Source organism: Capra hircus, chromosome 8, assembly GCF_001704415.2.
Source record: "Capra hircus breed San Clemente chromosome 8, ASM170441v1, whole genome shotgun sequence".
Taxonomy (NCBI): Eukaryota; Metazoa; Chordata; class Mammalia; order Artiodactyla; family Bovidae; genus Capra; species Capra hircus.
Genome location: NC_030815.1, coordinates 37,650,373 through 37,677,007, shown reverse-complemented (window position 1 = coordinate 37,677,007; position 26,635 = coordinate 37,650,373). Strand labels below are relative to the sequence as shown.

At 40.9% G+C, this 26,635-nt stretch overlaps 1 protein-coding gene across 2 annotated transcripts in view; it reads left to right on the top strand.

Annotated features, from left to right (window-relative positions):
- Nucleotides 1-26,635, top strand: part of KDM4C (lysine demethylase 4C) — a 400,467-nt gene that overhangs the window by 306,127 nt on the left and 67,705 nt on the right. For both annotated transcript variants that reach the window (XM_018052007.1, XM_018052008.1), the window contains one exon: nt 25,301-25,486. In XM_018052007.1, coding sequence (XP_017907496.1) covers nt 25,301-25,486 — 186 coding nt within the window. The remainder of the gene's footprint in view (nt 1-25,300; nt 25,487-26,635) is intronic.

The window sequence follows — 26,635 nt, the reverse complement described above, 5'->3', positions numbered from 1 at the left end:
CCAGGAAGGGTTTAAGTGATGAATGAATGTTCAGGTTATGAGGTTTCCCTCCAGCCTCACCCACTAGAATGGAACAAAGGGAGGGACTCAGACAAACATCCCATTAGGACTAGTGTGTGCTCACCTGAGTTTCATTTTAGCCTCCCTGGCAGGTGAGATTCAGGAGGAGTCAGTCAGGAGGAGGGCCCAGTCAGGCATTGTCACTGATACCCTGATCCAGATAAAACACTAGCGTGCGTGTCAGTCACCAAGTCATGTCCAACTCTTTTGTGATCGCATGGACTGTAGCCCACCAGGCTCCTCTGTCCATATGATTTCCCAGGCAAGAATGCTGGAGTGGGTTGTCATTTGATTCTCCAGAGGATCTCCCTAACCCAGGGATTGAATCCATGTCTCCTGCACTGCAGGTGGATTCTTTACCACTGAGCCACCAGGGAAGCCCTGTGACACCTGAGGCATCTCACTTAGAGTAGCTCACTGGATCTTCCAGAGCGTCTCTGTGGGTGATGATGGGAAGGATAGTACTTCTTGTGTAGCCATTTGTGGAGACAGAGCTCTGACTGATTCCTGTCTGTGGGCCCCAGGGAGTCTCCCGAAGAACCTTGCCCTGTGAGTGTCTCCTCGCTTCTGCAGCCTGCATTGACTGCTGACTTGACGCTTCATCTCTGGGTTGGCATGCTCGGTTCGAGCTTGCACTGCTTTAGAGCTGCTTCCTTGAGGGCAGGAAGATCCATAGGGAATAAAAATGAAACGGGCTATTTTGCCAAGGATTTGCAGTAGCAAACCAGAGAACTGACAGTAGGATCTTATGTCTGTTGCTCAACAGAGTGAATGAATGATCAAGTGATGCGCAATAAAAGGAAAGTGTCAGTTAGGAGAAATGGTAAAAATAGAGCACCAAACGTTAAGGGCTCCTTTGTTATTTAACATTTGTATTCCTAGCCATTGTTAGGATTCAGTCTCAGGCAGGGATGAGACCTGAAGTTCTCTATTGTTTATTTTCCTGAAGGAGTGTGCACAGTATTTAATAATTTATCAGATAAGTAGAGTTCTCTCAATTCAACAGCTAGCATATCCTCAACAGTTCAGGAACATTCCCCCGCCACCCCCCAACCCCCATTCTCAGTTGGTGTTTTTATATGTGTATGTGTTTTATAAAACACATACACATGTAAAATAAATTTAGTATCTGTGGATGTATTCATTTGTGTATGTCAGGGGAGAGAGGAGTTGATGTTTACTCTGGCTTTGTCTTAACTTGAGTGCAAAATCATCAGAAAGCCTAGATGAACATTTCTCGGCCAAGGGCAGAACATCCGGAGGGATCTTTTCCTAGTTCTGCTGTTGGCTACGAAACCTTCAGCAAGGAGTTTAGTCTCCAGGTGTCTAATATTATTTGCTACCTGTAAAATGAAATAATCATATCTAACATCCAGAGACATAACAAATCATGAATCACTGCATGTAAAGTGCCCGAGGCAAATGGAAGTTGAGTTCTTTTTGAGACAGGATGGTAGCATTTAAACAGTAATGTTGGGGAACAGTCTGTATTCCTTCCACATCATCCCTTCTCTCAGAGGAAAGATAGGAGAGGTCTGTCCACTGTATCTCTATGAGAGTTTGGGTTCAGATTCTCAAGAGGGTTTTTGTTTGGGAGAAGATTGAATAAGTAAAAGCGTTTTAAGAAGAGAAGACTAAAAAGCTACAGAGAATTGTAGGAAGGATTCAACTGATAGCACATGCCTTGCCACGGCAAAGAGCTACTCAGATGATCACCTTCAGATACCTGTAAACAAGTGTCTCAAGGTGGCGAGGCTCTGAGGGATGAGGTGTTTGCTGCCATGGAACACTTCGGTGAAGGTGAGGATCTGAATGAAGGTAGACGGTTGCTTCTAATGTGCTGGAGAACTTGGGGGAAGAAGAAAATGAGCTTGGGGCTTTTAATTTACTGTGAGTGGTAATGACCCAGGCTGCTGCTGGCTGAAGCTCTCGGAGCCTCTGTGTGGTACCACCATTCCTCTGTTCCCATCTGTGAGACTGGTGTGGTTCAGGCAGGGGCACCCCTCCAGCCTGGGGCCCAGATTAAAGGCCTGCAGCACAGTCACAGCCAGCATGCAGCACGCACAAGGAACAAACATTTCATGAAGCTTTGGAGATTGTTGCCGATGGAGCATGAAAGATGATTAATACAGAGTCTGTTACCATATGCTTTGGGAAAATGCTCTCACAGTGTCGTGTATCAGGGCCCACTGTGCTCATAGTTTGTTCTTTAAAAATTGTTCCAAATGTTAAGTTGTTAGGCGGGTCTCTATGACCCTTTATAAAGCAACCACCATAAGTTATCCCGAGGGCCACAACCGTTATGAGCTGTATGATTTTGGTGAAGTTTCTGAACTGCCCTGTGCCTCAGTTTCTACATCTGTAAAATAGGAATATTACTATTGCCTATCTCATGGAGTTTAGAGGAGTAAATTAAGTAAATAATGAATAGAATATATATTACCCTCAGAGCAGTTTCTGATATGTAGTAAATACTTATTAAATTTATTTTCAAATATTTAATGAGTGTTTACCATCTTCCAGGTCCCAAGCAGTTACTTATAAGGGCTTATACATAAGGATGTATAAAGATGAACCAGAACACGTTGGTTTCAATATTCTTGCAGCTCTTAGATCTAAGAAGAGATATATTAAAAAAATGACTACTTAGAAGAGGTGTAGTTCCTTGAGAATGTCCTTACGGAGACTAACCTAACTTGGAGAATAAAAAATGGATGATCCCAAAGGGAAGGCATTTAAGAACTGAAGGTGATTAAGTGTAGCCAAGATGAAGCCAGGGATAGTGAGGGGGGGTTATGCAGATTAAGGGAGTGGTATATTCAAGTTCCCTGAAGCGGGAAGGAAGAGAGTCAGAGGAGAGAAGTCAGTGGGGCAGGAGCTGTGGAGGGCAGAGCTCTGAGCTGTGTGGTGAAGAGAACCCTGTCTTTGGGGACTTCTTGGCCCTGGGTGTGTGACCTTGGCCAGGCTCATCTGCTTCAGGCCTCAGTTTCTTCATTTCTAAGATAAAGGATCCTTTCAGTTCTGAAATTCCCATTCCAGAATTTTTCTTACCTTTTCCTTTCCTGGTGCCAAAAGAGACAATGAGGCTGTGCTGAAAGTTGTTTCTAATAAAGTCTAGTTGTTTAGAGAGAACTAAGGGGAACAACCAAAAAGGGAGGGGGTGGGGGCGGGTAGGCTCTTTCCAATCTGATGCTTAACCCGACTTTTACACTGTAAAATGTGGACTCCTGGTGGCTGACCCTCCAGCAGCTCCGGGTCCTCGGATGACATTTAGTTTTGTCTGAAGATGGCATCGTAGTGAAAGCTCCTGCTAGAGGCAGACAGGCAGACCTTAGGGTTATGGTCCCACTTCCTCTTCTGCTCATAGGAGTGTGGGCTTAAACACTTTTTTTCTGCTGTGTTTTTCCTCTCAGACTGCATGGTGAGATAATTTTAGCATTTATAGAAAACGTACTCCCCACTGGGCTTGTACATTAACCCGTCCTGAAGTGAATAGAGCATGCAGTGGAGGAACTTGTTTTTTTTTTTCTCTTTTACTTTCTTTTAATACTTTTCATTTAGAAACATTATTCACATCTAGTACATTTGAACCCAAGAACAAGCAGAAACGTTTTAAAAACTGGTAGATTTTTTTTTTCCTGTATTTCAAAACTCCACTAGCCCTAATTGTGAGTTTCTGAGTTAGGTCGCACAGGATTTCTGGTTGTGTGTCCTCTTACATACATTGATTGCTGCAGCCCTGGCATCAGAGTAGTTATCACTCTGTTGAGTGAATATGCCTCTGTCACAGATGGGAACAATTTCATCCACAATCTGTGCTATGTTTCTCAGAGGAAGTGAGGCTGGAGGAGATGGGGAAGTTGGGAGAATGTACTTTGGAATAGGCTGTTATGAGACACTCATCCTACTTCTCAGCTCTGGTCCCTTCCTGAGCCAGCCTCCATGTGGCCCCGGGGAAATAATAGCTGCTCTGGGCCCTGCCCTCTCAGCCCTCGCTCCTGACCAAGCTGTTGCAGGGTGCTCTTCACCTTGGATAACTCTATAGCTGTTACCAGAAGACCCCTGGTATCATGAACTGCAAGATCACCTGGCAGGTGCCCACATCCCCACGTATCCTTTTTAAGAACATGTACAGGGATAATTCACACTTTAATTTGAAGTTGATCTGCTCCAGAATAGACCTGTAGACCCTGCCACCTACACATCTGCAGAGCCTCTGGTGCTTCTTACAGCCCATCTCTTCCTCGGCTCGCATCCGTCTCTGATCTTAAACTATGGTACTTCGCTTGTGTTGAGAGACCTCTGGCATGCTAAACAGAGGAATGATGTAGAACACTGGTCTTAGTAAATCTGATAAAGGGAATGAACGTAATGACTGGGTAACGAGTACTTATTTGCAACTCAGGTAGCTAGCTCCCTTTCTCTGCTTTTGACAAAATTGAAGGACTCCCCAGAGGAAGTCAGCTGATAGTGATGAATGCTATCTAAGAAAGAGTTCATAAGAACTGAGAAACACTGCTGTGACAAAACTCCAGTCCTATCCACTTATTAAGGTGAAATTTTTAAAAGAAAAGTATAATTAAAAATGATACTGGCAGTGTATCACTAGCAGTGTGTGATATTATCTGTATTTATACAAGCTAACTTAAAAAGACTTCATTTATAGACCTGGTTAGGAACTACATATCCAATAAAATTTTACTTTTTTACTTTAGTAATTATAATTACCACATTGTAGTATATGTAGCTCTAATTAGCTGTAAACTGAAAATAAGTGTAATTATTCAATCAGATTTTTTAAGCTTAAAGCCTGTCATAGGAAATTTTTTTAAATGAAACTTTAATTAATATGCATTTTTTTTCCTGCAGAATTATGGTGGAGTGGTCAATAAAAGGGTTTTGAACTTAAATGTATCTTGTCTTCAGATAAAATTCTGTGGGGAAAGTGGAATAGAGGTAATATAAGTTTAAAGAGAATAAGTAATGCTATAAAATCTGTTCAGAAAGAGCCTGTTCTTTTATTTTTTAAAATGGTTGATGGAGGCATCAAATCACCATAGTATTTAGAGGTGTGCATTTTATTTCTAAATGTCAGTGTTTAAATCACAGAATTGTAACTTTCACAACTTAAAGTTACAATGAGAAATTTTTTGTGTCTACTTAAAATTATGAAGGGAGCACATAGATTTTCAAGAATTATTTGCTTCTAGTTCCAGAAGGATTGGGAATATTACAGTGATTTCCTTCTCTGGCTTGGGAGTGTATATGAAAAATACAGGTTTCTGGACTCTTTTTCAGACCTATGAATTGGAAGATCCAGTTGTAGGGAGGATGGGCCCTTATTTTTAACACAATCCGCTGATTCCCAGTGATGCGGGTGCAGCCAATCCCAGGACCAGTGTTTGGCACCTGTATCCACTTGCTTTTACTTCCAGGCCTGAAGCCCCTGGCCTGTCCTTCTTGGAGCGACTCCTGAAGCTGTGGAAGCGGAGCAGTGGCAGAGACTCAGGTGGGAGGGAACCACGAAGCTAGAAGTTCCCGGGTTCAGCCATGGAGTGGGGACCTAGAACCAAGGCCGTTCTGTCTGTTCACGTTCAGGGACGGTTCACATTGTCTTCTTAAATCACCTTTGCCTAGCTCATCCTAAGGTGTGCCACTTTTGAGCCCTCTTTAAGAGCTTTCAGTGCTTTATTGCAGTTTTCTAGATTCATTAAGCAGAATTAATATTGGCCCCACATCTACCTGGGATCGGTGAAAAACTATTGGACTTAACAAAATTTGAATCCATCAAAAACTCAGAAGCAGTCAGTGATTTTTAGCCATTCTTCTGGATCTTTTGATTGTTGAAAAAAAAGTCCCTCAGAATATGAGATGTGGCTATTATTAGGCAGTATGGAATATTCTGAAGGGTTTGACTTAATGGACTGAATTTGCTACACATTGCTAGGGTTGCATTGTCTTTCTCTAGCCTTTCTTCTATGTGAGAAATTTGTTGCCACTTCCTGTGTCTCAGCAAGATAAATGAACTAATTTAAAATATTTTCCACGCCTCATCTGTCCACTCCACAAGCTGTCAATGAGTTTGGATTGGAAGTTTGCGTGCCAGCAGTTCTCAGCTGGGAGGACTGTTATTGTGAAAAAAGAATGTCGTTTCCATAGCAGTTTGGAACGCCTTTGCAAGTGTGCTTTCACATTCTTGCAGGAAGGATAAGAAGGTACATACATGTGAGCTTCTTAAAGCTCGTCTGCTTGACTTAAAGGAAGTCATTGTTATTATTATTTTAATAGAAGCAGCAGAAATTTTTCAAGAATTAATGAAGGGAAAACAATTTGACATGAGTTAAAAACCAAAATAAAAAGGAAAAAGAAAAATATTGGAGTTGTTAAAATTTCAGATTATAAAAATTAAAGTGGGAAAAAGTTACTATTTTTCTTCAAAATAATGTTTCTAATTTAACATACTTTATTTTGTGGGTTGAATAACTTAAAAAATATCATGGCCTGTTCACAAAGTTTATTATTTTTTATAGTCCCTGGAATTCATCATATATTCCTTAGTAACACATTTAAAGAAAAAATCATATGCAGAGCATCATAGTTGCTCTTCAAGGCATTTTTCATCCTCTTTTGCATCAGGATCGAGTTCTTAACAGTATTTACTGAGTGGTATTTGTAGAGGAGGTAGAGTGAAAGAAGTGATAAGTTGGAAAGAATTTTTACAGTTTCTGAGATAGTACAGACGGGTTCCTTTTGGATTTTCTAAACTTTTTTCCTACTCAATAATACATTTTAATGAGTCTTTGGGGGAAGTCATAACTTTGCTACGTTGCTTATCTCTGCCGTCCGCTCACATGACACAATACTCTTGTGAGGTATAATATTAAAATCTTCTCTGGCTAAAAGTGGATTTTGGCTTTTAGCCTAACACTGAGCAAATAACCTTTCCAGTCCAAGTTAAATGTTCCCATAAGCTCCTTAAAACCAAATTTTCCTTGTTAAAATAAAGTTACCTAATATAATTCCCAAAGGGTAGGATATGGAAGCTATTTAAATGAGACTTAAAAAAATGCTTCCCATGTTGTGCTGGCTTGGTCTTCCTTTTGCTAATATTTGATGGGTGCTTCTTTGCTGGGTTTGGAGTGAGAGGTCAGAATTCTCATAAGGGAGTTTGCTGGTCCATCACATGGGTTCATTTCCTTAGTTTTAACCGTGGCTTAAAGCAGAATGCAGCTGCCATCACCAGTATGCCTTCACTGGGTAATCACTGCAGAAACTCTGTCATGCCCCATCTTTGTACTTGATAGTGACCTCATTATTGTCCAGAACTCTAAATCTCCAGCTCCCTTGTAGCACAAGGCCAGGCTTTCTGTGGTTTCCCCAGTAGGTCAGCCCCAAGGTAGATGAAAATTTGATAGATGTACTTATAACCTCTGGAGTTTTCTGTAGGAACTTGACAAGTAGATTCTTTCTACTAAATATTTTAACACACAGCGTTTAAAATGACATTTACCTCTTCTTACGACCATTTTTTGACAGTGGCATGTAGTAGTTTTATTTTTATTTTATTTGAAAACATCATTTGGGGTTTTATAGAAAAAAAAATTTATCTCCACAGCCTGTTATCAGCAGGAAGGATAGGCATTCTTGGATGGATGGAAGGTTTATTGGTGGAAAGATTCAAGAAGCTATTTTGTGATAAAGGATTTCTTTGCATTTTTCCTCTAGTCAAGTAAATTGCTTGTGGCTTCTTGCTAGGAAAAAATAATCCCTCGGGTGCTGCTTTTAATTTGATCAGGTTTAAAATGTTTTCAGAAGAGTTAAGCTTTCTTTGCATTAATGGCTGGTGAGGTCAAATGGAGAATGGCTTTGGAAAGGACTTTCTTATGGTGTTCTTTTCAACCGTACCACAGGAGGTTCAGTACAGTGGACCATTTTCAGTTGACTTTGAGATGTGTGGTGTGTCCACTTTCCCCCAACAGATATAAGTTCCTAAGCGTATTTTTCTTTGACTTAGTGGTAAAGGGTTCATGTTTCCTGTGATTCATATCCAGTGTGCCCTACTGTCACTTCCAAAAAAATAGGCACACACCATGATATTAACCCAGCGTCATGATTTTATATGGCTCCTGATAACTACACTTGACCTGCAAGGGAAAGAATTAACTGTGCCTCTTCTTATTCATTAGGTAAAAGTTTGCAAGATAAGCTATAATTCTGGTAGGACATAGAAGCATTTTTACGAGCAGGTGGGCTGAATTGTGAAAAGACTGTCATAGAGCTTAAAACATGAGGAAAAAACCAAAAGCTCTACTGCTTGGGGGCTCTGTTTTTAGTCTCATCCTCTGCTGAGTTCGTGAATATTTCAAGGGAACCTGAACAGATGACTCTTCCCTGTGGGTTCTTGGGCAGTTTTCAGTGGAAACATGCAGTTTGTCAATTTCATAGGGATGGTTTTAACCCAATGTAAGTCCAAAGTAGAGGTCAGAATTCACTTAAGCGGAATAGGGAGGACTAGTAATAGAAAAGAATGAATTTCCTACTCCTCTGATACAGATGTTGTTGATGCAGATGTTGTTGAGTTCTGTTTGTTTTCCTAAAAAATGTAAGATCATTTAAAAAAAAAGTTTTCCCTCAGGAAGAAATAAATGCTCCCTGTATTTGAAGAAGAGTCTGTGAGTCTAGGTGTCTAGTTTTTTATATTTTGATGACTACTGAATAGATACATGATTTAAAAAACTGTTGACTAAACATGGCTGTTGCAGAAAAAAAATGAAGAAAATACTTCAAGTCCTGGATGAAAACCCTCGATCTTGTAAGATGATTCTGTGACCCCCACCCCCCACCCCATAAATCTGAAAAGCACCTTCTGGTGATAAAGAGTTAAGCTGTGGTCATCACACTTACCATTGAAATGGGAAGCCAGGATTGAAGAATCAACATGTTGTTTCACAACTGGGACGACATTGGCAGGAAAATACAGTCATGTGGTGCTGTGAGAGGCTGAACAGAGAACTTGGTGAAGACTGGTTTGAGAAGAGTTGTTGATGTTTGTCCTGACATAGGGCTGAGCCAGAGGCTCAGCAAATGGTGCTACATCTTCTGTGGCGGTTTGTTTAAAAATCACTCTTTTTGTTCCTCAGTGGTGTAATCCCCTGATTACTGGCGCGATCTGCTTTTCTGCCTATTTGCATCACACATTCAAGCTTTTGTGGCTTTTGCTGTGGGAACCTGGAAAGGAACTGATACATTGTCACATTCTACTATTTCTTTTTTCTTCCCCCCACTCCTCCTCTTTTAAAGGAAATAGTAACAATGGCCATGTTACAAAGCCTTTTGTGTTCAGAAAGCACTTTTGTTTCCATTACCCCCTTAATTCCCAAGATAATCCTGTGAAACAGCTGTAGGAACAGGCTCAAAGGCAGGTGGGAACTCACCTAGGTATCCTGTCTCCTAGTGGGGGAACTGGAGCTCAGATTGCAGTCTCCCTTAGTGCCTCTCCTCTCGCAGGGAGCAGGACGGGTGTGAGCCTGAAACAAGCCCCAAATCTTACCTTGAGTACAAGAAAACTAGAGGCCTTGAACTGTTCTTTGTGCTTCCTCATTTTGCATTAATTTGACCAGAGTCATTTGAAGGGGATTCTAAAGAATAAATTTTTTTTTTTTTAATAATTTACCTTTGGAAAGCACCACTTTGGACTCAGAACTGTAGCACTGTAATTTATGTGTATATACCATTAGACAAAAGCGGTTTATCTTTTACTCCCTGAAGCTCGATGGGATCTTGTTGCATGGAGCAGTGGAGGAGCTCTCTTTTCATACAAGGAAGGAAATGGAGGTATGAATTTCAGGATGAACTGGTTTATCCTCATCTTTTAAAAAAGTGATAGATAGAAGATGACCTCGCTTTGGTTTTACGATTGTCAGGGAGCCCTAATAGAAGCAGTGAATGTCTCAGAGTTCTTTCACACATCTGCTTTGGTAATTCACTGTCCTGTTTGAAAGGATCTCACAGAAATGGAATTTTTAAATATTGAGAAAATTCCATTAAGAAATAGAGGGAGAATGAAAAGCTCATTATAAAAGCTATGCCAAGAATAAGCAAGATGTGGCCCACATCTGAAAAATGTTTACTTTGAATTGCAATGTACTTTTCAGAGTACATTCAAGTTAATGTTCCCACACTTTGGTTGAAGAGTTAATTGCTGGGCCAGTCTAATACCTGTTTGCAGTTGTTCGGCCAGTTTTTCATGACAAAACCATTGTAGATAATGTAGATAAGGTATTGCTATTTTCATGAAGACGGTCTGCATGAGTAGAATTACTTTATTCCTCTGTTGCAGCTGTGTCCCTTTTTATGACCCATTCATGGTTACTTGCAAAGACAGGGAAACTGAAGGTCGCACACAGTGTCACAGCGTCTTTGGTTCACTGTGGGAGCAAATCTGCCAGTTCTGATTTTGAAATGTTAGGAGACAAAAAGTTGAACTCTTTTTCCTATTATTATTTTTTATTACTGTAAAAACAGTAAAACAACAATAACAAAAAGAAAAACGTAGGATTCCAATAATTATAATGTTCTCCATTTTTGCTTATTCGCTGAAATATGTGGTGATTATAATCACTGTGCTCAGTCATGATGATCTTGGTTTTTAATTGTTCTGGGTCAAGGGCTTTTCCGGCAGGTTTTGGTAAAGATTGTGGATATTTCTTCAGAAAAATGTTTAAAAATATTAAAAATACATAGGATTTCAGAGTAAACAATATTGAAGTACACATTAAAATATTTCAAAGTTAGTTTGTAATATGATAATTGATTTTTTAAATCAGTGCATTAAATAATAATATGCGGCAGATCTGTAGTTATTTAGTGTCAAAACGATTGTGAGCATCGGTATTTTGAAATTGAAGATGAAGGGGCGGACCGGGCAGTTGAGGAACTTAATGCCTTGTGGTCCCTGCTATCTGGGTGAAGGAAGAGGCTTCAGTTGTCTTTAGACTGTGAAGCTTTTGGCTGGGGTTCAAGAGTAGTAAGGTTTGGGAACAGATGGAGTAGCCTTGCTTAGCTCTTACTATGTCCTGGGGACTGAGAGATCTTTTGTGAATGTTATTCCTTTGAACCCTGAAAATAGCTTCATGAGGAGTGGTTATTGTCCCCTTTACTCGAGCAGTAAAACAGCTAAGCTTGAAGAGATTACCCACAAATAGGTCACTGAAAAAGATATTGACCATTTACTAGGCCTCAGAGGAAGTCTGGGCTTCCCTGGTGGCTCAGACAGTGAAGAATCCACTTATAATGCAGGAGACCTGGGTTTGATCCCTGAGTCAGGAGGATCTCCTGGAGAAAGGAATGGCTACCCACTCCAATATTCTTTCCTGAAGAATTTCACAGGTAGAGGAGCCTGGCGGGCTACAGACCATGGGATCTCAAAGGTCAGACATGACTGTGACTGACACTTTAGAGGAAGTCTATCTAAATAACCAGAAGCAATATCCTGATTAGTAAATCAGCACAAGGCCACAGTGGGTGCAAGGTTAGGATTCAGTCCTAAACCTTTGACCAGAGCCTGTTTTACTGCCTTTTGTCCATTATTCCTTCAACTGGCCACTTGAGATTGAAATCCCACATTTGTCTAATCACTGCAAGGCAATTTCTCATCCAGAAGCAGAAGAGATGGGCTCGGGAGGGACAGTGTTCACACAGGGGGCTGTCCCCTGACCTGGCTCTTTTCAGAGCTGCAGTTTTCCACACCAGAGAGGGAGAGGGTCTTTCTCAGAAAGTCCACCCGTGACACGTCTACTCCACCTTGACCTAATAGCTTTTCATCACCACTTCCTTCCTCAGTTTAATTTGGAGACACGGTTCCGGGGTATTTTAACTTAAGCGTAAATTTTCTCACTGTGGTCTGCTGCTGCTATAATTGAAAGACTAGAGGCAAAGAGGTTGGGGCAGGGCACAGACAGAACAGTTCTTGGGTGACAGTTCCTAACAAGGGTCAGATGTATTCAGGGGCATTGGGGCAGCTTCTGGTGTTCAGGGCAGAAAGCATACCCCAGCGTCTCGTCTTGTGTAGTGATCAAAGAAAAATCATGAGATCTCTTTATTTTTCCTTTTCCCAACCGTTGAAATAAGTACCATTCACCAAGATAAGTATATTCAGCAGGACTGTAGATAAATGTTCATTTAAATTGTTAAAAAGTGCCTGTGGGAAGTCAGATGAGAGAGGCAGTTGAAACATGGCTTGTGGGACCCAGTTCCTTCATTGCAGATTAGTGAATGGAGGATGGCTTTACTGTTTCCTATCAGACCTCACCAATGAACACAATTTCAGTAGATACACAGAAAACAGGCATTTCAGACACATACGCACACCTCTCTCACAAAAACCTTGAACAAAACAACCCTGCAACCTTTCATAGTATTGAATGTTTGTACTGTCTCAAAACAAATATTGCTAAGGATAATTAGTCTTTATCTTTTATTTATTTATATTTTTTTTTTCCTGTCAGCTATCTTTAGGCCTTCAGGCTTAGGGCCAGAAATAAATAGAAAATATGTCCTAGTCCTTGATTTGATAATGTCAATAGCAAGTCATATCTGATATTCATAATAAATAAAGTTTTTTTTTTAGTCTGTCCTTGGAACAGCAGGAAGCTTGTAAAAACCAGCCTTCCTAAATTGTATAAAACAGGAAATTTGTATTTCTTTTTAGATTTAACGCGGAGAAGTAAATGATTAATTTATTACCATTTCCAATGTTAATTCAGGGTGATCTATAAAGATTCCCCTAAGTCACAGGCAACCTCACAAATTTGTGTAGGTTTTTATAGGGTGGAGAGGACACATCAGTGACTAAGCAGGACCCCGTTGTACCACAAACAGCAGTGCCTTTTTTTTTTTTTGAGACTATAATTCAGTAATTTTGAGTTCAATTAAATGCTTTATTCAAGGAGAGTAAGAATTTCTGTCTGATCTCCTGCAAACAATAATTTCAAATAATGAAATTTCCTCTAGGAAACAGGTGCTCTTTCATATTAACATGAAAATAAATAGAAATGCAAATACGAAAGTACTTACACAATGTTGATTTTGTGGTTTAGGAGGCTTGCTTTCCCCTCCCGTCAGCTGAAAGATGTTTAGTGACAATAAGTACTCAGCATAAGATTTGTTCTAAAGCTCTTTATATGCTATAATTGTATGCCCTCTTTGCCCTTTAAATCTGAAATAAACTTGAAGTATGGAGCTCAAACAGACTGTTAGAGAAGTAGAAATGATAAGTGATTGATTTTTCTCAGCATAGATAACATTGCCTATTCTGTGATTCAGCAAATGCTGCTTTATGCTATCAGTGAAGTGCCTCTTTCAACATGAGATTGTGATGTTACCTTTAATATTTAATTTACTTGCAATGCTGCTTATAGGTCTGGCTTTTCTACACCACCCAGGTAGTAAGTGCAGAGGGGAAGCTCTGTTTTCTGCTGCAGGGATGTTGGGGAAAAAGTCAGGAGACCTTCAGGGACATGACTTCTCATCCCTCCACTTCAGTTTGTTCAGGCCATGTTATTTTTGTTGTTCTTGTGACTAGCCCTTGTGCCTATGCTGAGCTAGATTCAAAACCAGGTCTGTCTGACTTCCTGGTGTGTGCTTCTAATTACTGTGAAATACTGCCCGCATAGGGAAGACAGGAGAGTGTGGTGTTTGGTCAAGGCACTCCCCAGATTTAGTCTGTATGCATGCCAGGTGCCCTTGATAACAAGACGAGTATGATTTGTCCAACCCCCAACGAGCGAAAGATGGATGAAGAGTCATGCCTGGGCAACAGGCATTCTTAATGCCCAGGGTTGTTCAGACTTCCTGGGTGGGCTGGTCTGGAGACTTGCTTGGTTGCTAAAGCCACACAGAGAACTGTGAAAAATAGTAGTCGTCCTATTTTCCATCTAAAAAGTAGCTTCCACTACTAAGCCACAATCATTCTCTCACCTTGGCAAGTAACAGTGCAGTTTATGTCAGGGTACCGTCCAAGACCCTCTGAGATTGTGCCTTTCCAGTCATCATCCTTTAGCTGTGCTCACACTTCTCAACTCAGTTTTGCTTCATATTCTCGCCACTTCTTAGCTTTGTGACATTTGTCTAGAACATCCTCCCCTCTTCTCCATCCCATCGCATGTGGACTGGCTGAAACCTGCTGGTCTTTTAAGGCAAGCTCAAAGTCCACCTGCTCTTGCTGACTTCTCCAGTTCTCTGAAACCCGCTAGACAGTTCCTCAGAGCCATGTGGGGAACCCCATGTCCCTGCTGCCACTGCAGGCTCAGCCAGCATGCAGCACGTCCTCTACACCTCCAAGATAGCATCTGACCTACTGCAGAAGCATTGCACTGAGCCTCTGAAATTAATTACAGGGAACTTCTCACTTGGGAGAAACCCACTTTGTACTTTGTTACAAGTTTCCAGGAGCCAACCTGAGGAACTGATCCAGTGGTGCCTGGACTTGGTGACTTGTGGCCATCGGTTGAGAGTGGTGCACAGGTCACCTGTGTGAGCCTCCTGCCACCTGGTATGAGCCGTCCAAGTAGAATCGCACCACCTCCCTTGTCCTGTGTGTGCGTGCGCCTCTGCGGCTGTGAAGTCCCTCCTCCATTACGCCTTGTTCTTAGTAAGAGAGTGTTGTGAGGGGCAGGGGTGCAGGCGGCTAACTGCTCAGGCGCACGTGCTGGCCTCACCTTTGTTCTGCTAGTCCAGCCATGTCTCCTTCCAGGCTCCTTCATCTTGCTTATTTTGATGACCATGGCAATACTTTTGGCTAGTTCTTTTTAAAAAACTTTCAATTTTGTATTAGGATATAGTACAATGAACAATGCTATAATATTTCAGGTGAACAGTGAAGGGACTCAGCCGTACATATACATGTATCCATTCTCCCCCCACACTCCCCTTCCATACAAGATGTCACTTAACACTGAATAGAGCTCCCTATGCTGTACAGTAGGTCCTTGTTGGTTATCCATTTTAAATATAGCAGTGTGTTCATGTCCATCCCAAATGCACTCACTATCCTTTCCCCCATCCTTCCCTTTGGCAACCATAAATTTGTTCTATAACTCTGTCAGTAAAGAGAGAACTAAAGAGCCTCTTGATGAGAGTGAAAGAGGTGAGTGAAAAAGTTGGCTTAAAGTTCAACATTCAGAAAACGAAGATCATGGCATCTGGTCCCATCACTTCATGGTAAATAGATGGGGAAACAGTGGCTGACTTTATTTTGGGGGGGCTCCAAAATCACTGCAGATGGTGACTGCAGCCATGAAATTAAAAGACACTTACTCCTTGGAAGAAACATTATGACCAACCTAGAAAAACAGCATATTCAAAAGCAGAGACATTACTTTGTCATCAAAGGTCCATCTAGTTAAGGCTATGGTTTTTCCAGTGGTCATGTATGGATGTGAGAGTTGGATTGTAAAGAAAGCTGAGCACCAAAGAACTGATGCTTTTGAACTGTGATGCTGGAGAAAACTCTTGAGAGTCCCTTGGACTGTAAGGACATCCAACCAGTCCATTCTAAAGGAGATTAGCCCTGGATGTTCTTTGGAAGAAATGATGCTAAAGCTGAAACTCCAGTACTTTGGCCACCTCATGTGAAGAGTTGACTCATTGGAAAAGACTCTGATGCTGGGAGGGATTAGGGGCAGGAGGAAAAGGGGACGACAGAGGATGAGATGGCTGGATGGCATCACCGACTCAATGGACATGAGTTTGAGTAAACTCCAGGAGTTGGTGATGGACAGGGAGGCCTGGTATGCTGCGGTCCATGGGGTCGCAAAGAGTTGGACACGACTGAGCGACTGAACTGAACTCTATCACAGCTCTTTTTGTATGCCAAATTAAGCTTCTTGAATACTCAGAGCACATTTTTTTCATTTATGTACCTCCTTTTGCATTTTTCAAAATGCTTTTTATATAAAAGACATTTAGTAGATATTGAGATAGCTAAAAGAATGAATTGGCATGTTATATATGAGGAAGTATGACAGGGCTGTCTATTTGTTTAACCTATATACTGAGCACATCATGAGAAATGCCGGGCTAGATGAGTTACAAGCTGGAATCAAGATAGGCGGGAGAAACATCAACATCCTCAGGTATGTGAGTGATACCACTCTAATTGCAGAAAGCAAAGATCAGCTAAAGAACCTCTTGATGAGGGTGAGGGAGGAGAGCTTAAGGCCAAATAGTAAAAAAAAACTAAGATCATGGCATCTGGCCCCATCACAGCATGACACATAGAAGGGGAAAGTGACAGAAGTGGTGACAGATTTCTTTCTCTTGGGCTCTGAAATCACTGCGGATGATGACAGCAGACATGAAATTAGAAGGTGGATCCTTCTTGGCAAGAAAGTGATGGCAAACTCAGTGTGCTGAAAAGCAGAGGTTACGTTGCCACCAGAGGTCCATGTTGTCAAGGCTACGATCTTCTCATTGGTCACGTGTGTTTGTGAGAACTGGAGAGAACTGGAGCATAAAGAAGGCAGAACGCCAAAGAATTGATGCCTTCAAACTGTGGTGCTGCAGAAGACTCCTGAGAGTCCCTTGGACAGCAAGGAGATCAAACCAGTCAATCTTAAGGGAGTTGAGCCCTGAATATTCACTGGAAGGACTGATGTTGAAGCTGAAGTTCCAATATTTTGGTCATCTGATACGAACAGACGGCTCATTGGAAAAGTCCCTGATGCTGGGAAAGATTGAGAACAGAAACAGAAGAGGATGTCAGAGGATGAGATGGCTGGATGGCATCACCAATGCAGTGAATGTGAACTTGGGCAAACTCTGGGAGATGGTGAGGGACAGGGAGGCCTGGTGTGCTGCAGTCCATGGGGTCACAAAGAGTTGGACATGACCGGGTGACTGAACAACAGCAACTATAGTATAATAAGGACACAATCCTTCATTTAATCAGTGGATCTTTATTGAGCACCTACTCTATGCAGTGTTCTAGGACTGGGATTAAAAGATGCTTCCAAAAGATTCCTGTTGAGTGATCTTTGGTGTTTCTGCTGATCCAAAAATTGTTTTTAAAAGAAGTGTGGAAAAAAAAAAAAAAGAAGTGTGACTGGGCTGTTGACATAATTTTTAAGAGTCATCTGTTAATTTGTCAGTTTGTATCTGAACTGCTGTGGGCTTTCAGTTGTATAATACTTTCGTGATTCTTATTTAATGTTTCCTGGGGCCAACAATGCCTCCCTTGCTTATTTTCAGTGAGTGCAGCCTCTGTCTGATCCCCGCCACCTCTGCCTGCTTTTCTAGCTCCATCTCTTGGCCTGGCTGAACTCACCCTCTGTCCATTCCCCTCCTGCCTGCTCTTGCCTTTTTCTTAGCATCTCACTTTTTGTGGGGTGAATCTCAAAAACTAAAAGCAATGAGATAAATGGCTTCTGAAACATATCATAAATAAGGATTTAATTCAACACACTTGACAAATTGTGAGCCATTTATTTTAATGTTCTAAACTTGAAGAGTAGAAATAACTTTTCTTGATGAGGGTGTGGCGAGGCAGAGTAGTCGCCATGTTATGAGCTGATGCACGAGTATTCAGAATTGAGTTTTACTGTATCAATTCATGGTGTCTGCCGGTTGTATTAATAACATCCTTAGACTGCTGAAGGCAGAACAATTCTGTCTGGCCCAGGTGGCGTGAGACTGCATGTGAATTGCTGCCGCTCACTATAGCAGCCCACACCTGCAGTGTGAGTTCACCGTGGAGACCTCGGTTTTCAGCCTTCCCCACTCCTTCCTTCCCCAGCCACTCTTTAGTTCTCTGGGTAAACTGATTTCTCTCAGTAACAATCTACTCCTCTCTCTGCCCCTTCTGAATCTTGCTTTCATATGACAGTTCTTACATTCTGCTTTTCCTTCTGCTTGAGTTGTTTACTTGTCTGTCTCCTTCCCTGGATTGCAAGCTCCTTGCTGTAGATCTTTAGGCTTCATTATACAGTGTTCCCCCAGTGCTGGCCATTATTGGTGCATGAGTGATTGACTTAATGAGTACTAATGAGCAGAGCATACATTTTACAGGTAGAATAAAAAGAAAAGGAAGTTTCTGTTTTAAAATATATATGTAAGGATGTGGACTACAATCAAAGTTTCAACCTCAGTCCTCTGACTTGCCTGCAACAATAGTGATATCCATTGAGTCCAACTTGATTCCCTATTGGAACTGGAAATGTTAGCTTGCCATGGAGTTACCTGGCAAAAGTATCTTTGGAAAGCAAGAGAAAAAAGAATTTACGTAATATCAGCTTGATACTTGCCTGATTAGGAAATACTAATTAGAAGTACTTGTGCCTCTTTTGGAGGCTTATTTATGGAAGCAAAACTATTGCAAAGTTGACAAAACAACAATGAAATCATATTACAAATCAGATTAAAAAAGAAAAGGGAAGAGGATGTGGTTTGAACCTCTGACTCCTTCACAGCTCATCATTTTTTGATGCCCTTTGCCAGGCTGTGCACGCTAAGAATCTAATGATACACAAAGCCTCATTGCCGGATACTTCATTAATTCCTCAACCCATTAGGAGCCTTAATAGCCTATGCCATTGGAATAAGTATGGAAATCCTGTCCCCCAAGAAAAGTACAGTGCTCTATAAATCATACTTGCCTGAGGATTCTCTCAGCCCTTGACACAGCAGAATAGATGAAAAAATATTGTACCTCCTGAATTTCCTTATCCTAGAGGCTCTCAGAATAATCGGCACCCCTTAACCCTTTAACCCTCCAGCCCAGTGTGTGATCCCTGGGTCAGCAGCATCAGTATCAGTGGCAATTTGTCAGAAATGCAGATTCAATAGCCCCAGCCCAGACATACTGACACTCTGAGGGTGGGGCCCATGATCTGTGTTTTAGGCAGGCCTCTCAGTGATTCTGAAGGCCTCTGACATCTCTGGTGGCATAGTTATGTGTAGAATCTTTTTTCGCTGATGAGGAAACAGGTGAGCAAGTTTATAACTTGATCAAAATGTACTTGATCAAGATGTACTGAGATTTAGTTGATTTCAACAAACATTGAGCAGTTCTTATGCCCCAGGCATCCTTTCTAGAAAACCGTAAAGGCGGATGACACCTTATCGTTGTCACTCTGTAGGGTCCTCTGTGTCAGCACTTTCCTGCTATGCTGTGTTGGTCTCCCTTGGACATCAGCACCTCCTCTGCTTGTTCAGGAGCACCCCAAGTGATGGCCCTCTAGGCTGCGTCATTGAATTTCTCAAACCTCTTATTAATTGTTTTCCAGAAATTGGTTCCTCATTCCTTTCCCAGTGGGTCGCTGCCACCTCAAAGAGGAACTGCAGGAAGAATGGCCCTGTCTTTCCAAACCTTCTGTGCTTTTAAGTGCCCAATCTTACTGTTCACAAGTTCTCTTCAATCCCCATCCCTCTAGAAATTGGTGTCACCTCAACCTTCTTCTGTTTCAAGACATAAGCAGATGATAGAGAGGTTCTTTCCCACAGCAGACAGTGTCCAGCCCTGGCCTTGTGTGAGTAGCTCTATTTAAAGGAGGATATAGAATCTCTGTCAACAAAGGATAAGAGTAAAAAACACTTAACATTTAGCTTCCTCTTCATAGCCACTTGCCTAGTCCAAGTCCTTATCATCCTGTGGTTTCATAAGAGTATCTTTCTCCACCAGTCTGTTCTTTATCCACCTTGCTATTAGAATCCATGAAGTTGCTCAGCCGTGTCCGACTCTTTGCGACCCCATGAACTGTAGCCCACCAGGCTCCTCCATCCATGGGATTTTCTAGGGAAGAATACTGGAGTGGGTTGCCGTTTCCTTCTCCAGGGGATCCTCCCTACCCAGGGATCAAACCCGGGTCTCCCGCATTGAGGGAAGACGCTTTACCATCTGAGCTACCAGGTAATCAAATAATGATTCTGTCATTTCACAGCTCATTTCAAATATGTGCTTGTGGCCTATTGCAGGGTCAGACACTAAGGCCTGTGCTTGTTGTAAATAAAATTTTATTGGAACACGACCATGCCCATCAGTTCAGTTCAGTTGCTCAGTCGTGTCCTACTCTTTCGACCCCATGAACCGCAACACGACCGTGCCCATCATTTGTGGATTATCTGTGGCTGCTTTTACACTACAGCTGACCCTTGAACAACATGGGTTTGAACTGCGTAGTCCATGTATCTGTGGATTTTTTTTCAGTACAGGTATTGTAAAAATTTTTGGAGATTTGCATCAATTTGAAAAAACTTGCAGATGAACCACATAATTTAGAAATATGGGAAAAAATTAAGGAAATGTTAGGTATGTCATGAATGCATAAACGATCACAGATACTAGTAGATACTAGTCTATTTTATCATTTACTACCATTAAATATACAGAAATCTATTATAAAAAGTTAACATTTTTCATATGTTACACAAACAGACCAAACACAAACCCCACGCATTACACTAGGGTGTCATAAAGCAATGATATGACTGCTTCTTCATTATTAATGCATGAATCATTATACTTGTAAATAAATATGAATTTTTAAAACATTGTCTCTTAATTTTTGATGCCTAGTGTTAGTGATACGATTAACATCTACAGTGTTTCATATCATAGGAGACAATTTGGTGTAGGTACTGACAAACAATTTATCTTATTAACAGATGACATAATCTTAAATATGGATAGAGTACAGTACTGTAAATATATTTTGTCTTCTTTATGAGTATTTTAATAATTTTTCTCTAGTTTATTTTAAGAATATATAAACATATAACATACCAGATAGGTTTTAATCAACTATTTATGTTATCACTAAGGCTTCAGTAAGTTATTATTAGTTCAGTTTTGGGTGAGTCGAAAGTTACTTGATTTTTGACTGTGCAGAGGTTGGGGGTGTCCCTGATCCCCATATTGTTCAGTTCAAGTACACAGTGCAGAGTTGATTAGTTGCAGCTGACACTGTCTGGCACACAAGCCTAAAATATTTATCTGGCACTTTAAGAAAAAGTTCACTACCCTAGTCTGTAAGATAAAATTTAGTCTGTTTACACTTAGCATACTGAATGATTGGGTTTAGTTCTGCGAATTTCCAGTGTGTTTTTTTCCTTTGCTTCCACCCATTCTGTGTTTCTGTTTCTTTCTTTCCATGTCTTTGTTTGAATTTATTATTTTTCCTTATTCTGTTTTTTTTTTTTTCCACTTTTGGCGCTTTTAATCTTTTTCCAGTCAATTCAAGAACATTAGAACACTTAATGTTTATTTAACTTCATTTTTACCACTTTTGCCATACATGCAAATTATCATCTATTCAAATTATCTTTGTATTTCAAACCCAGAGGACATTACTATTATTGTTTATAAAGTCCATATTTATTTAGATTTATCCACATATTTAGCTTCTTGGTTAATCTTTAGTTCTTCTTGCATACTTCTGATCCTTGACTGTGGGAAAAAAAAATCTGTTTGCCCTATTTGAAAGAAAATTAGGCTGGATGTAGACCTAATTTAATTTTCCTCTATAAATTGGAAAACATTGTTTCATTGTCTTTTAGCGCTCGCTGTTGGAGACTAGAGATATGATGGTAATCTGATTTTTCTCTTTTATTCTTTGGAAGATTTGGGAATTTTCTCTCTTTATTTGGAAATCTAAGATGTGTTTAGGTTATTTAAAAAAATCAGTCCTACTTGTTGGGTCTTTCTTCAGGTCACGATTTTTTCTGTTATTTTCTCTTTTTCTTTTCATCTAGAATGCCTCTTAGAGAGACAGTAGGACATCTGGGTCTCTTTTCCATACTCCGTAGCCTCTGTGTTTCATTTTCCTCCTTCTTGATCTTTTCCTCTGTGTTCTGTGCAGTCTCTGGGCTCCATCTTTCAGTTGCTAATTTGATCTTCATTGGGATCCATTCCAGAACTTGACACATCTTGTTTTTTTTAACAATAATATTTTTAATTTTAGAACTGTGATTTGTTACTGTTTTTGTTTTTTAGTTGATGGAATATAGTTTGGAATATCTATCAAAATATGTACTATATCTCTTCTAACTAATCTTCTGTTTCCCATTACCTGATTCCTTAGGCCAACTTCTCTGTAAGTATAGCACTTCTTGTTCATGGCATTGTTTTCCTTCAAGTGTTCGTGATTTTTAAAGTATATGATTGTATTCTGGTTGCGTCCTTGGGTGCACTTTTTTCTCTTAGCCCAAATGAGAATCCACTTGTCCTGCTGGCGAATGATAGCTCAGCTCACAGTACTCGGGTTCAGATCAGATCCGTTTACTTCACCTGCTGGTGATGAGTGGGGGCAGGGTGGACCATAGAGCTGGCTTGGCAATGGGTCACTTGTCTTTTTTTTTTTTTTTTTAACACATTGGGAAAGATTTTAATTATTTAAATTTTTAATAAATTTTAATTATTTGCTTTTACTCTTGGCATTGGCCTTGCCAGAACTGCCTCCACAGAGATACCTAGGAATAGTTTTTACTGAGGCTCTTGTCCCTGAAATTAAGTGCTCCATTTTTTGTCAGTTAGTGCTGTTGTGGTTTCATTCTTTTTCATATCTCTTTATTTAGTTAGGGTTTGGGAATGGAGAGTTTATAGCAGGGGCTATCTGCTATCTTGATCTAGTCAGTGTTGCATTTCTTTAAAGCCTTCTTCCTTCTGTTGCCCCCAAGCATACCCTCATTGCACTGGTCATTCTAGTTCCATATAGCATTTTATTTCTACTTCTTTCATAGTACTTAATTTTATTCTAATTTGCAACATTCTAGGAAGTGTTGTGTGTCCTTATCTTTACCCTATTGAGTTAAATCCCATAGCCCATCAGTGTAGGTGTCAAATTGACACAGATGCTCCAGCCAGGGTGAAGCACAGTTGGTTTAGTAGCAAGCAAGCAAAACTGTGATGTTGGAGAGGACTCTTGAGAGTCCCTTGGACTGCAAGGAGATCAAACCAGTCCATCCTAAAGGAAATCAGTCCTGAATATTCATTGGAAGGACTGATGCTGAAGCTGAAGCTCCAGTACTTTGGCCACCTGATGCAAAGAATGGACTCATTAGAAAAGACCCTGATGCTGGGAAAGATTGAGGACAGGAGGTGAAGGGGACAACAGAGGACCAGATGGTTGGATGGCATGACCAACTCAATGAACATGAGTTTGAGCAAGCTCTGGGAGATGGTGAAGGACAGGGAAGCCTGGTGTGCTGCAGTCCATGGGGTTGCAAAGAGTTGGACACCACTGAACGACTGAACAACAACAAAAGTGAAACAGGGTTTCGGAAGTGCTATGTCGACTGTACTACAGCATACAAAATGGCTCCTCTACCAAGTTTTGCGGAATTCTCTGTCTCTGCAAGAACTTTGTTAATGTTTAGGTCAATTTTCCCAACTCCAGGAAATAAACATCTTCTAAAGCATGGTATTACAATAGCCTGCAGTTGGGATGACTTTCTAAGGATCATGGATCTATCCTTAGAAATCACCCCATCTGGTCTTCCTGGGAAAGGAGGCATTTCCCTTACAAAATTCCAAGGATTGAGTTAAATGTATACTGAGCTTAAATGTATACTGTCTGTCTCCTTCCTTCCTTCTGGAGTTGCTGTTTATTGAGGAAGTTAATTGTAGAAGAGGCTGAGAAGCTTGGAGTTATCAATTCATTAATTAGCTAAATCATAATACTCTTCCTTATTCTTGATTCTATTTAATTAGTAAAATAGGAAACGATTTCTCCTTTCATACATCTGTCAATATCTGAATTTATTCAAACACTGACCTCACTGTGGTATGATTAGGCTCTTAAAAGATTATCTGATTATGCCTGGGGTTTCTGATATGAGGTCTTGCTGCTTTACCTGTCATCATATTTTGAATGGTTGGAGTTGAGAAAAAAGATACCAGAATACTAAGAATTACCAGGAATATACTGAACCTAATACCAAGAATTTGCCACAGAGATATCAAGATGTTAAATAATGCTTTTATTCATATTATAATGGGTCCTATTTTAGTTATTTGGGAAGATGAATCAAAATGACATGAAATAAAAGAAGAGATCCAGTTGGAGGCCATTATTACATTGGGCAAGACACCATGGACCAAGATCGTGGCAGCTGGTGTAGATGAGTAGAGTGAAAGCAGAATAAGCTTAAGGTGCAGAATCTATAAGACTGAAGATGCTGATCAGATGTGAGGGCAAAGAAGAGTTAGAAGTTTAGCGCATACTGTTTCATGCAAGTTGGTGATAAAATGTTACGGTCCTCTAAGGGCATTGAGTGCAAGTATCTTTTTTTTGTCTCAGGAAGGAAAAGGTACCTATAAAAGAAAAGCATTTTCACCAACAATTGGTCAGCTTGCAGATGTTATCCTTAGAAAAGAGAATTTGAGCTTTTTGATCATTCTGTTTCTTTTGCTTTCTGAACCTGATCCTACATTGTCCTACAGCTCTTTTTTCCTAATCGTCAAGTATTAGTTCACAAATCTTGTATTTAGTAAAGCTGTTGGATTTTTTTTTTCCATCTCTCATAACAAATATACTGATAATGTTTAGGGCTAATTGTATGCAATTTAATTTTCAGATTGTGGTAACTATTATTGCTGTTTTTATTTCCATTCTTTCTTTCCCAGGCATAGTCAGCTGTAGATATTCAACAAAATTATGCCCTTTGGGGTGATTTCCAATTTTCTCACTTTGGGAAGCATATTTTTGTTTCAGTCATGAAGGGTTCAGATTTGGATTATTGAACACTTGAGCCATAGTTTCCACAGTGGCCTGTTTAACATTTTACATTTCCTTGTAGATAGAAACCTTAGCCCATCTGTGTGCTATTTGGGTATTTTTGAAGACCTCATCTAATTTAGGAGAATATGTGCCTGTCTGATGTACAGAAAAGCCCGCCATGCAGGCGGTAAAAGAGAAATAGCTTCAGTGTTCATGGATGACTTACAGGAGCAACCAGGGGGCCTTTCCCTCAGTTCTATGCATGGAGAAGCATGTGCAGAAGGGCTTGGCTTTCCTGACCGCAAGGAGTGTTCCAGCATATGTCTTGTAAGATGTGGCCATACTGGCATGTTTCCTTGAAGGTATGTGGCTTGTATTGCCATAGTCAGTCTTACCACTAGGGCCCCTGGAGATCAGGCCTTGCTGATATCATCAGTGTTCTTCCTCTCTAAAAGTTGTTATGCTGTGAAATGTGGGAATTCGCTGAGTTAACAGAGTTTCAATTGACAGTCTTTTTTTTAATCCTCCAGAAGTGCATGTTCTGCAGACACCGGGTTAAGAAGGTCTCTGGAGCCTGCATCCAGTGTTCCTACGGGCGTTGCCCGGCCTCCTTCCACGTCACATGTGCTCATGCTGCTGGGGTGCTGATGGAGCCTGATGATTGGCCATATGTGGTGAACATCACGTGCTTCCGACATAAGGTCAACCCACACGTGGTAAGGCCTGCTGTCCCTTTGCTGATGCCAAGACTGCATGTGAATCCCCTCCTGTATATCCCCCAAGTCTAGCATGCTCTGCTCCATAACGTTACTACTCATTGATGATGTGTCTAGCATGTAAGTCTCTTGAGGACAGGGATTACACGTTACTATTTACTAGTATTTGTCCAAGACCCATTAGTGTCTGGCACATGCTAGGTGCAGCACATATTTATGAGCTGAATGAGTGAATGAACAGATGAATGGATAAAAGTCTTTGTGGCTGTTCTGGTTTGGGGTCTGTATACAGGGCTGCTGAGTATGGTTGTACAGATTATCCACTGCACATATCCAGAATGAGGGGGAGAGCATTTCTGGGAAGAGACTGATATGAAAACATCTCCTGAGATCCTGCAGTGTTTAATCCAGACACCTGTACACTCTGGTCTTGGGGGTTTATTTCCTCTCTTCTAGAAAAAAAACAAAGAGCAGTAACATAGTAAGGGGAGGGAGAGGGTGGTCACAAACATTGAAGGACATGCTGCCTGAGATGGGATAAGCTAGAGGCAGCGCAGAGGCACCAGCAGGAGTAAGGACAAGCTCAGAAAAGCAGAAATGGAGAAGAGAAGTACACACGTCAGCATTTTCTGCCTTTTCCATTTCACTCAGGATTGAACCTGTTTCTAGGAAAAGAATGTTTGCAACAAACTAACATGTGAATTCAACTGTAATTCAGTTTACCTGTCCTTGATGAATGGACTCTTTCCTCTGTTTCAAAGGCTTAGAATCATTCAGACAGTGCAGATGGTTGCTATGCCTTGGTTAGCTTTCCTGATCACCATCATTGTCTGTGGCTTTCAGTGAAGAGGCTGAAGCATCCTATTGACCCTCAGTTTCACTAATGTGCTGAAGGTCCCAGGAAGCTTGACCACAGACTATTTGCAGCCTCACATGCTTGTCCCATGTCTCTACTTACCTCCTATGAGCAGCCTGCCAGGTCACTACCGTGGGCTGGGGAGCTATGACCCCTATACAATACATCTCTCAGCTTTTTGATTCCAGCAGCTTCTTCTGGTGTCTTGAGAAATACTTGATGTTTGTGGGTTGGGTCTTTGTGTGGATGCATGTGAATGTGTAAATGTAGAAAATGACATCACAAACTGTCAT